General features: G+C 42.8%; 1 protein-coding gene across 1 annotated transcript in view; it reads left to right on the plus strand.

The window, feature by feature from the left end:
* Nucleotides 1-12,622, plus strand: part of LOC124556750 (synaptic vesicle glycoprotein 2B-like) — a 267,673-nt gene that overhangs the window by 153,599 nt on the left and 101,452 nt on the right. Inside the window, exon 4 of the mRNA XM_047130748.1 lies at nt 1,778-1,958. Coding sequence (XP_046986704.1) covers nt 1,778-1,958 — 181 coding nt within the window. The remainder of the gene's footprint in view (nt 1-1,777; nt 1,959-12,622) is intronic.

A 12,622-nucleotide genomic window follows, 5' to 3' on the forward strand; every position in this document is an offset into this window, starting at 1 on the left:
TACATTTTCAGGCGGACAAACTTTCGAAATTACAGTAGTTACAATTTTCAACAACAGATGGTGCTGCAAGTGATGTGAAAGATATAGAAGACAACGCAGTCTGTGGGTGCGCCATTCTGTACGTCGTCTTTCTGCTGTAAGCGTGTGCTGTTCACAACGTGCAAGTGTGCTGTAGACAACATGGTTTATTCCTTAGAACAGAGGATTTTTCTGGTGTTGGAATTCCACCGCCTAGAACACAGTGTTGTTGCAACAAGACGAAGTTTTCAATGGAGGTTTAATGTAACCAAAGGACCGAAAAGCGATACAATAAAGGATCTGTTTGAAAATTTTCAACGGACTGGGAACGTGACGGATGAACGTGCTGGAAAGGTAGGGCGACCGCGTACGGCAACCACAGAGGGCAACGCGCAGCTAGTGCAGCAGGTGATCCAACAGCGGCCTCGGATTTCCGTTCGCCGTGTTGCAGCTGCGGTCCAAATGACGCCAACGTCCACGTATCGTCTCATGCGCCAGAGTTTACACCTCTATCTATACAAAATTCAAACGCGGCAACCCCTCAGCGCCACTACCATTGCTGCACGAGAGACATTCGCTAACGATATAGTGCACAGGATTGATGACGGCGATATGCATGTGGGCAGCATTTGGTTTACTGACGAAGCTTATTTTTACCTGGACGGCTTCGTCAATAAACAGAACTGGCGCATATTGGTAACCGAAAAGCCCCATGTTGCAGTCCCATCGTCCCTGCATCCTCAAAAAGTACTGGTCTGGGCCGCCATTTCTTCCAAAGGAATCATTGGCCCATTTTTCAGATCCGAAACGATTACTGCATCACGCTATCTGGACATTCTTCGTGAATTTGTGGCGGTACAAACTGCCTTAGACGACACTGCGAACACCTCGTGGTTTATGCAAGATGGTGCCCGGCCACATCGCACGGCCGACGTCTTTAATTTCCTGAATGAATATTTCGATGATCGTGTGATTGCTTTGGGCTATGCGAAACATACAGGAGGCGGCGTGGATTGGCCTCCCTATTCGCCAGACATGAACCCCTGTGACTTCTTTCTGTGGGGACACTTGAAAGACCAGGTGTACCGCCAGAATCCAGAAACAATTGAACAGCTGAAGCAGTACATCTCATCTGCATGTGAAGCCATTCCGCCAGACACGTTGTCAAAGGTTTCGGGTAATTTCATTCAGAGACTACGCCATATTATTGCTACGCATGGTGGATATGTGGAAAATATCGTACTATAGAGTTTCCCAGACCGCAGCGCCATCTGTTGTTGAAAATTGTAACTACTGTAATTTCGAAAGTTTGTCTGCCTGAAAATGTACTGTTGTCCAAAGCATATTGCAACAAACGGTGTATTTCTATCGCTGCTCGTTTAGTTTTTATTGCCGCTTCAAATATACCGGTCATTTTTGAAACACCCTGTATGTGACACCCTTAACTAGGATGTATGTCTTACGCTACAAATACTTAGGATAAACTATAAGCAGATATATACCACTGTGTACTGTATTGTTTAATAAGAGGTACCAGGTTCTGTTTCTCATCTAGTGATAGCTACTGTGCTGTGTGTGTTACAGAAATTAGTGTCAGCAGAATTACAGTTGTGTAACAGAGCTTCTCATCGTTAGTTTCTAACTATATTTCTGATCAGAACATGAAATGTATGCGTGTCTCATAAAAAGTGTATTAAAAATAATGCTGTTGAAATTTATTTGTTCAAACTGATTTTGCAGTGTCACTTTTGTGTTTCAGGTTTCATTACACTGATCGGTATGATGGTAGGAGGTGTTGTCTGGGGCAATTTAGCTGACCGAATGGGACGTCGAAGAACTCTGCTTTCGGCATTAAGTGTTAACGCAGTATTCAGTGTTATTGCTGCATTCATGCCAACATATGGAACTTTTATGACTGCACGCTTCTGTAGTGGTGTAGGGTAAGACGTTTTCTTTTACTCTAATTTTGATTGACATTAAACAGGACAGATATAAAAAGCTGCTGCTACTGATTATTTCATGACTAAGATTTTATGAACAAAATACCGATATCTAAACTATCTGTAATACGCAAAGTTCACTGAGGTGATTTATAAAATAAATCAGGGGAGCAATCTAAACATAAAAGTTTCAACATACTAGTAGTTGTTGTTGTTGTTGTTGTGGTCTTCAGTCCTGAGACTGGTTTGATGCAGCTCTCCATGCTACTCTATCCTGTGCAAGCTTCTTCATCTCCCAGTACCTACTGCAACCTACATCCTTCTGAATCTGCTTAGTGTATTGATCTCTTGGTCTCCCTCTACGATTTTTACCCTCCACGCTGCCCTCCAATGCTAAATTTGTGATCCCTTGATGCCTCAAAACATGTCCTACCAACCGATCCCTTCTTCTAGTCAAGTTGTGCCACAAACTTCTCTTCTCCCCAATCCTATTCAATACCTCCTCATTAGTTACGTAATCTACCCACCTTATCTTCAGCATTCTTCTGTAGCACCACATTTCGAAAGCTTCTATTCTCTTCTTGTCCAAACTGGTTATCGTCCATGTTTCACTTCCATACATGGCTACACTCCATACAAATACTTTCAGAAACGACTTCCTGACAATTAAATCTATACTCGATGTTAGCAAATTTCTCTTCTTCAGAAACGATTTCCTTGCCATTGCCAGTCTACATTTTATATCCTCTCTACATCGACCATCATCCGTTTTGTACTCCCTAAATAGCAAAACTCCTTTACTACTTTAAGTGTCTCATTACCTAATCTAATCCCCTCAGCATCACCCGATTTAATTTGACTACATTCCATTATCCTCGTTTTGCTTTTGTTGATGTTCATCTTATATCCTCCTTTAAAGACACTGTCCATTCCGTTCAACTGCTCCTCCAAGTCCTTTGCTGTCTCTGACAGAATTACAATGTCATCGGCAAACCTCAAAGTTTTTACTTCTTCTCCATGAATTTTAATACCTACTCCGAATTTTTCTTTTGTTTCCTTTACTGTTTGCTCAATATACAGATTGAATAACATCGGGGAGAGGCTACAACCCTGTCTCACTCCTTTTCCAACCACTGCTTCCCTTTCATGTCCCTCGACTCTTATAACTGCCATCTGGTTTCTGTACAAATTGTAAATAGCCTTTCGCTCCCTGTATTTTACCCCTGCCACCTTCAGAATTTGAAAGAGAGTATTCCAGTTAACGTTTTCAAAAGCTTTCTCTAAGTCTACAAATGCTAGAAACGTAGGTTTGCCTTTTCTTAATCTTTCTTCTAAGATAAGTCATAAGGTTAGTATTGCCTCACGTGTTCCAACATTTCTACGGAATCCAAACTGATCTTCCCCGAGGTCCGCTTCTACTAGTTTTTCCATTCGTCTGTAAAGAATTCGCGTTAGTATTTTGCAGCTGTGACTTATTAAACTGATAGTTCGGTAATTTTCACATCTGTCAACACCTGCTTTCTTTGGGATTGGAATTATTATATTCTTCTTGAAGTCTGTGGGTATTTCGCCTGTCTCATACATCTTGCTCACCAGATGGTAGAGTTTTGTCATGACTGGCTCTCCCAAGGCCATCAGTAGTTCTAATGGAATGTTGTCTACTCCCGGGGCCTTGTTTCGACTCAGGTCTTTCAGTGCTCTGTCAAACTCTTCACGCAGTATCTTATCTCCCATTTCATCTTCATCTACATCCTCTTCCATTTCCATAATATTGTCCTCAATTACATCGCCCTTGTATAAACCCTCTATATACTCCTTCCACCTTTCTGCCTTGCCTTCTTTGCTTAGAACTGGGTTGCCATCTGAGCTCTTGATATTCATACAAGTGGTTCTCTTCTCTCCAAATGTCTCTTTAATTTTCCTGTAGGCAGTATCTATCTTACCTCTAGTGAGACAAGCCTCTACATCCTTAAATTTGTCCTCTAGCCATCCCTGCTTAGCCATTTTGCACTTCCTGTCGATCTCATTTTTGAGACGTTTGTATTCCTTTTTGCCTGCTTCATTTACTGCATTTTTATATTTTCTCCTTTCATCAATTAAATTCAATATTTCTTCTGTTGCCCAAGGATTTCTATTAGCCCTCGTCTTTTTACCTACTTGATCCTCTGCTGCCTTCACTACTTCATCCCTCAGACCTACCCATTCTTCTTCTACTGTGTTTCTTTCCCCCATTCCTGTCAATTGTTCCCTTATGCTCTCCCTGAAACTCTCTACAACCTCTGGTTCTTTCAGTTTATCCAGGTCCCATCTCCTTAAATTCCCACCTTTTTGCAGTTTCTTCAGTTTCAATCTGCAGTTCATATCCAATATATTGTGGTCAGAATCCACATTTGCCCCTGGAAATGTCTTACAGTTTAAAACCTGGTTCCTAAATCTCTGTCTTACCATTATATAATCTATCTGATACCTTTTACTATCTCCAGGATTCTTCCAGGTATACAACCTTCTTTTATGATTCTTGAACCAAGTGTTAGCTATGATTAAGTTATGCTCTGTGCAAAATTCTACAAGGCGGCTTCCTCTTTCATTTCTTCCCCCCAATCCATATTCACCTACTATGTTTCCTTCTCTCCCTTTTCCTACTGACGAATTCCAGTCACCCATGACTATTAAATTTTCGTCTCCCTTCACTACCTGAATAATTTCTTTTATCTCGTCATACATTTCATCAATTTCTTCATCATCTGCAGAGCTAGTTGGCATATAAACTTGTACTACTGTAGTAGGCATGGGCTTTGTGTCTATCTTGGCCACAATAATGCGTTCACTATGCTGTTTGTAGTAGCTTACCCGCACTCCTATTTTTTTATTCATTATTAAACCTACTCCTGCATTACCCCTATTTGATATTTGTATTTATAACCCTGTAATCATCTGACCCAAAGTCTAGTTCCTCCTGCCACCGAACTTCACTAATTGCCACTATATCTAACTTAAACCTATCCATTTCCCTTTTCAAATTTTCTAACCTACCTGCCCGATTAAGGGATCTGACATTCCACGCTCCGATCTGTAGAACGCCAGTTTTCTTTCTCCTGATAACGACGTCCTCTTGAGTAGTCCCCGCCCGGAGATCCGAATGGGGGACTATTTTACCTCCGGAATATTTTACCCAAGAGGACGCCATCATCATTTAATCATACAGTAAAGCTGCATGTCCTCGGGAAAAATTACGGCTGTAGTTTCCCCTTGCTTTCAGCCGTTCGCAGTACCAGCACAGCAAGGCCGTTTTGGTTAATGTTACAAGGCCAGATCAGTCAATCATCCAGACTGTTGCCCCTGCAACTACTGAAAAGGCTGCTGCCCCTCTTCAGGAACCACATGTTTGTCTGGCCTCTCAACAGATACCCCTCCGTTGTGGTTGCACCTACGGTACGGCCATCTGTATCGCTGAGGCACGCAAGCCTCCCCACCAACGGCAAGGTCCATGGTTCATGGGGGGGATACTAGTAGTAAGAAAGTATATTTACAAGTTTCAACATTCTAGTAGTAAGAAAGTACACTCCTGGAAATGGAAAAAAGAACACATTGACACCGGTGTGTCAGACCCACCATACTTGATCCGGACACTGCGAGAGGGCTGTACAAGCAATGATCACACGCACGGCACAGCGGACACACCAGGAACCGCGGTGTTGGCCGTCGAATGGCGCTAGCTGCGCAGCATTTGTGCACCGCCGCCGTCAGTGTCAGCCAGTTTGCCGTGGCATACGGAGCTCCATCGCAGTCTTTAACACTGGTAGCATGCCGCGACAGCGTGGACGTGAACCGTATGTGCAGTTGACGGACTTTGAGCGAGGGCGTATAGTGGGCATGCGGGAGGCCGGGTGGACGTACCGCCGAATTGTTCAACACGTGGGGCGTGAGGTCTCCACAGTACATCGATGTTGTCGCCAGTGGTCGGCGGAAGGTGCACGTGCCCGTCGACCTGGGACCGGACCGCAGCGACGCACGGATGCACGCCAAGACCGTAGGATCCTACGCAGTGCCGTAGGGGACCGCACCGCCACTTCTCAGCAAATTAGGGACACTGTTGCTTCTGGGGCATCGGCGAGGACCATTCGCAACCGTCTCCATGAAGCTGGGCTACGGTCCCGCACACCGTTAGGCCGTCTTCCGCTCACGCCCCAACATCGTGCAGCCCGCCTCCAGTGGTATCGCGACAGGCGTGAATGGAGGGACGAATGGAGACGTGTCGTCTTCAGCGATGAGAGTCGCTTCTGCCTTGGTGTCAATGATGGTCGTATGCGTGTTTGGCGCCGTGCAGGTGAGCGCCACAATCAGGACTGCATACGACCGAGGCACACAGGGCCAACACCCGGCATCATGGTGTGGGGAGCGATCTCCTACACTGGCCGTACACCACTGGTGATCGTCGAGGGGACACTGAATAGTGCACGGTACATCCAACCCGTCATCGAACCCATCGTTCTACCATTCCTAGACTGGCAAGGGAACTTGCTGTTCCAACAGGACAATGCACGTCCGCATGTATCCCGTGCCACCCAACGTGCTCTAGAAGGTGTAAGTCAACTACCCTGGCCAGCAAGATCTCCGGATCTGTCCCCCATTGAGCATGTTTGGGACTGGATGAAGCGTCGTCTCACGCGGTCTGCACGTCCAGTACGAACGCTGGTCCAACTGAGGCGCCAGGTGGAAATGGCATGGCAAGCCACTCCACAGGACTACATCCAGCATCTCTACGATCGTCTCCATGGGAGAATAGCAGCCTGCATTGCTGCGAAAGGTGGATATACACTCTACTAATGCCGACATTGTGCATGCTCTGTTGCCTGTGTCTATGTGCCTGTGGTTCTGTCAGTGTGATCATGTGATGTATCTGACCCCAAGAATGTGTCAATAAAGTTTCCCCTTCCTGGGACAATGAATTCACGGTGTTCTTATTTCAATTTCCAGGAGTGTATATTTATGAGTGGTCACTACGGAAACACTAATAATATGTAAGTATAGGCTACTGATACTTCTTTTAAGTGATTTAGAACAGCAACCAAAAACATAAATAGTGGAAGCTAGATCAATAATTAAAACTATGTCTTGTGATATGAATCCAGTCGTTAATCACTGTGCTTTTATTCTGGGTGTTTACCATATTTTACAAGAACGATGCAGAATGAATTCATTTTATTGTTGCTTAAATACAGTATTTCAAATTAGTATTGACAATTTTGGTCATGTGATTCTTCAGTTTCTCCCGGCGTATATATAGACTGAACAGTCCTTGGGTGTACTGCTAGTTCATAGTGCCCAATGGACATAATATTTCGGCGATCAGACACGTCGCCTTCGTCAGGTATGCTGACGAACGGGAATCCTGCTGCTGCATTATATGTATTACCATAGAGGCACCACAGCACTTTGCCCATCTGACTTCCAGCGTGGATGAATGAATGATTGAAGACGGTTTTGGTATCTAAATGATTGAATGCATGACTGTGTGCCTGTGTCTGTATTCCCTAAATTGTTTGGTTAGTGTGGAGATTGGTCTTTTATCTGAAGCGTCGAGGTATTGTGCGCATAACAGAATGGGTAAGATGATTGGTCGAAGCTGCAGTCCTCTTGTAAAGAGTTTCTGAGTTCCTTTTGATGTATGTGAGGGTCGATGTTTCGCCTAAAAAGTATTTAATGATCGTAATTGGCGTGTATAGGTCTGATGGAAGATCCTGTTTTGCAGTGTCTGAAGTTTGGGAAGATGGCTGTTTGCCTCCGTTGACCAAATTTCAGACCCGTATACACTGAATGCCAAAGAAACTGGTATAGGCATGCGCATTCAAAAACAGAGATATGTAGAGAGGCAGAATACGGCGCTGCGTTCGGCAGCGCCTATATAAGACAAGTGTCTGGCGCAGTTGTCAGATCGGTTACTGGTGCTACAATGGCAGGCTATCAACATTTAAGTGAGTATGAATGTGGTGTTTTAGTTGACGAACGAGCGATGGGACACTGCATCTCCGAGATAGCCATGAAGTGGAGATTTTCCCGTACGAGCATTCACGAGTGTACCGTGAATATCAGGAATCCGGTAAAACATCATATCTCCGACATCGCTGCGACCGGAAAAAGATCCTACAAGAACGGGACCAACGACGACTGGAGAGAATCGTTCAACGTGACAGAAGTGCAACCCTTTCGCAAATTGCTGCAAATTTCAATGCTGGGCCATCAACAAGTGTCAGCGTACGAACCATTTAACGAAACATCATCGATATGGGCTTTCGGAGCCAAAGGCCCTCTCGTGTACCCTAGATGACTACACGACATACAGCTTTACGCCTTGCCTGGGCCCGTCAACATCTACTTTGGACTGTTGATGACCGGAAACATGTTGCCTGGTCGGACAAGTCTCGTTTCAAATTGTATCGAGCGGATGGACGTGTGCGGGTATGGAAATAACCACATGAATCGATGGACCCTGCATGTTGGCTGGTGGATGGCTCATTAACTGTGTGGGGAGTGTGCAGTTGGAGTGATATGGGTGCCTGATACTTCTAGATACGACTCTGACAGGTGACAAGTACTAAAGCATCCTGTCTGATCACCTGCATCCATTCATGTCCATTGTGCATTCAGACTGACTTTGGCAATTCCAGTAGGACAATGCGAAACCCCACACGTCCAGAATTGCTACAGATTGGCTCTAGGGACACTCCTCTGAGTTTAAACACTTCCGCTGGCCACTAAACTCCCCAGACATGAACATTATTGAGCATATCAGGGATGCCTTGCAACGTGCAGTTCAGAACAGATCTCCAACCCCTCGTACTCTTACGGATTCACGGACATCCCTGCAGGACTCATGTTGTCAGTTCCCTCCAGCACTACTTCAGACATTAGTCGAGTCCATGTCACGTCATGCTGCGGCACTTCTGCGTGCTCGCGGGGGCCCTACACGATACTAGGCAGACGTATCACTTTTTTTTTTTCTCAGTGTAATAACGAAGGGAGGATGACAGCACTGTCTGGTTTTAGTTTTGTTTCACTTCTCAGCTCCCAACGCTTGAGGGGTGGAGATATTGATTGTACGCAGCGCAGCCTCCACTATGGGCCCACTTTATCTGTTTGGCGAAAGTCAGTCGTTTTTCTAGCTGAAGGCCTAGGTAGACTACTGAATCGCTCCACTCGCCGTTTCTGCCAGCTAAGGGAATGAATTAGTTTTTAGTGAACATACATCCTACTTTTTTGTCTGCATTTATTTTAAGTTCCCAGATTTTGCACCAGTTACCGATTTCTTCTAAGTGCTGTTGCAGCTTCCTGACGATGAAGTTGATGCAGCTACTACTTTTAAACCGCTGTGCCGTCAGCATACAACGCTCGTTCGTATCCTATTAGTTTCGGCACATCATTTGAGTCATGTTGAGCTGGTACCCGACTTTCGAGAAATATAGATTTTTTCAGTGTTCTTCATATGTATGCCAAAGTGTTGCAGTTCTCTGTAAAAAAAATTTGAATAGTTCTGCAGAATTTGCGAATAAAACACTGTTAATAGGGAACATTTTAATCTTGTACAAAAAGTTAATTGCCAAATTTGCGAAACAAAATAATATTCACAATTTTGAGTACCTCCCCAACAGTTCTACAGAAGACCCTAATGACATTTTTTGTGCAGATAGTAGTGTATGAGACAATTGCAATAATGAGGAACTCATTTTCAAAGTCATGTGAAGCTGGCACCCTATTTTCGAGAAATAAACATTTTTTTCAGAGTACTTGGTAGATATGCTATAGTTCTAGATTTCTCTGGAAAAACTTTCAGTAGTTCTGTAGAATTTTACGAAAAAATATAATGACCACGATTCTGAATAGCTGAACAGCTGTGAAGGTGGCAACCGATTTTCGAGAAATGTACCTTTTTTTTCAAAGTTCGTTACAGATATGCTACAGTTCTAGAGTCCTCTGTACAAATTTTGAATAGTTCTGTAGAACTTCGCGAAAAAACTTATGATCACATTTCTGAATAGCTGACTACCTGTGAAGTTGGCACCGGACTCTCGAGAAACACACAAATTTTTTTTCAGAGTTCTTTGTGGATATTCTATAGTTCAAGAGTTCTCTGTACAGAATTTGAGTAGTTCTGCACGACTTCTCGAAGCAAACACTCGTAATCGGGGAAATTTTAATGTTGTAAAAGATTATTTACCGATTTGTGAAAATCAAATTGTGTTCACAATTCTGAATAGCTCCCCAAGAGTTATAAAGGAAACCTTAACGAAATTTTTTGTGCAGGTAATAGTTTATGAGAACGTTACAATAATGAGAGACCTATTTTCACTACAGAAAATGTACGAAATCGCACTAGAGTTCTGATGACAGTTCCGATCACTGTTCTGGAGAGCACCCCAAGTGTTTTATCGAAAAACTTAACGTAATTTCTTGCGAGGATAATCGTTTATAATTGCAGTAATGTGGGACCTCCCTTACTCAACATATAGCTTTTCAATCGGAAGCTGAGCTGAGCTGCCCTAGTTCCGATCGGTGCATGTAGGTACAAGATAACACACATCGTGTCGACTGTCGTTATGTATCCGACTGCTGACAACATCAGAGATCTAGGTAGTTGTCATATTTTCGTTTAGTTATTGCGTTGTATCACAACAATTTTAATTTAATTTGATATTCTTTGCTATAATTACGTACTAGATTTAAAGACAACTGTCTTTATAACGTTCTTTCACGAACTCCGGTTACTTCAGTGTTCGATACATATAGGTATTTTCCAACATTAAAAAGACATACGTCATTTTTTTTCGCAGAGGAGTTCAGATGCGTCATAGAATTCAAGCACCTTTGGTGCGTTCATACGTTTAGTATCGGGTTTGGAAAACAGGGATAGGGGTAGGATCTCTTTCGCTTAGACTCACGCAGCTACATCAATTAATTTAGTTCAAAACGAACACCCTTACTGGAGCACCATACAACAGTAGTTGGTGATCGTCAATTCGATGAGAGGGTGAGTGCTGTAGTGGATCCCATTTATAATGCTTCAGCTGCCAGAGAGAGCCGTTTGGTGAAGATAGCTCTGGGCCAGATATTTGGAAGCGAAGAGTGAGAGAAAGAGATAGAGGCAAAAATAGAAAGACAGATAGAGAGAAAAGACCGAGAGAGAGGGGGGGGGGGGGGGGGAGTTCGGAGCGAAATGGAGCACTGAGATCTTGGAACTTGGAGTTGTCTGTTCTTTCTGCTCACTTGAAGGAGCTTAATAGTCTAAAATATAAGTGTGTTTGTAGACTTAATTAACATTTTAAATGATTTCCTTAATGTATTTAAACAACATCTGTTACAGCATAGGATTCTTTTATCAGTGACGTTTTACATTGAGTTTATAAAACTTGTCATCACTCACTTACAAAATGAGAATTTGACTAAATTTCAGGTATAGAAATTGACTTAAATGTCAGTTTTAATGTAATTTTAAATGTACAGATGCTTTTACGTTCTAGTTGTAAATTTAGGTTTTGAAATGAAAACAAATATCAACTAAAAATTCCAAATCAGTGACAACTAGAAGTTTGATTCGGCATTTTTGTTGAAGTTAGTTACCATCTCAAAGGCTAAATTTAAAACTAAAAGTCAAAGTATCTGTCCATTTAAAATTATAAAATGAGAATATGAGTTAATTTCCATACCTAAAACAACAGAGTGAATGTGCTGCGGATAGCAACGATGTGACCAAATATAATGAAAAATGTAAATATTGCGAGAATCATTTGAAACTCGTTTTCATACGTTACAAACCTATTTTTAGTTAGAGAAAAATATAGAATGCAGGTTCCTAGTAACACAGAAATAGAGCTGATTAGTTTAAAAACAATTTCATTGTTGAAAATGAAATCTGATAAGCTTTATTCTTATCTAAATAACTCTGCCTTACGTAATTTCTGGCACTCAGTATACAGTGAACATTTCCAAGAACTAAGAATATTTGCACTTAGCTACCGAGGACTAAGTCTCTCACAATGCTTTTCATCCATAACTTCTATTACAGGCAAAGCAACGTCACGGATAAAATAATCATATTAATGGTATGTATGGTTCCTGTGCTGTAGCAGATATTGTGTAAATATATTAAAGAAATCATTTAAAAATGTTAGTTAAGTCTACAATCATATTTTAGGCTATTTCTATCTCTATCTGTATGTCTCACTCTTCGCATCCAAAAATCTGGGCCAGAGCTATCTTCACCAAACGACACTCTGGCAGGTATAGCACCATAAGCGGGGTCAACAACAAAACTTACCCTCGCCAGGCTTCATCGAATTCTTTCTCGATGTCGAGAAATACCGCTCGTGTGCTGTTTTTCCTATCCCTCGCCCTGCATACGTGTTCCACCAGACGCATGGATTGATGGATGGTACTGTGTTCAGGACGGCAGCCAAACTGTTCAGGGCTGATAATGTTCTGGTCACTCAGGAATTTGGTAAAGTGTCTGTGGATAAGATACTCCAGTACTTTTCCTAGGAAGCATAGGAGAGATACTGGTCTGTAGCTTTGGGGAAGGATGGGGTTTTTATTGAGTTTGGGTAGGGTTACAAACTGAGCAGTTTTTCAGGCGGTTGGGAAGTATGTTAGGGAGAGGCATTAGTCGTGTA

Source organism: Schistocerca americana, chromosome X (assembly GCF_021461395.2).
Source record: "Schistocerca americana isolate TAMUIC-IGC-003095 chromosome X, iqSchAmer2.1, whole genome shotgun sequence".
Taxonomy (NCBI): Eukaryota; Metazoa; Arthropoda; class Insecta; order Orthoptera; family Acrididae; genus Schistocerca; species Schistocerca americana.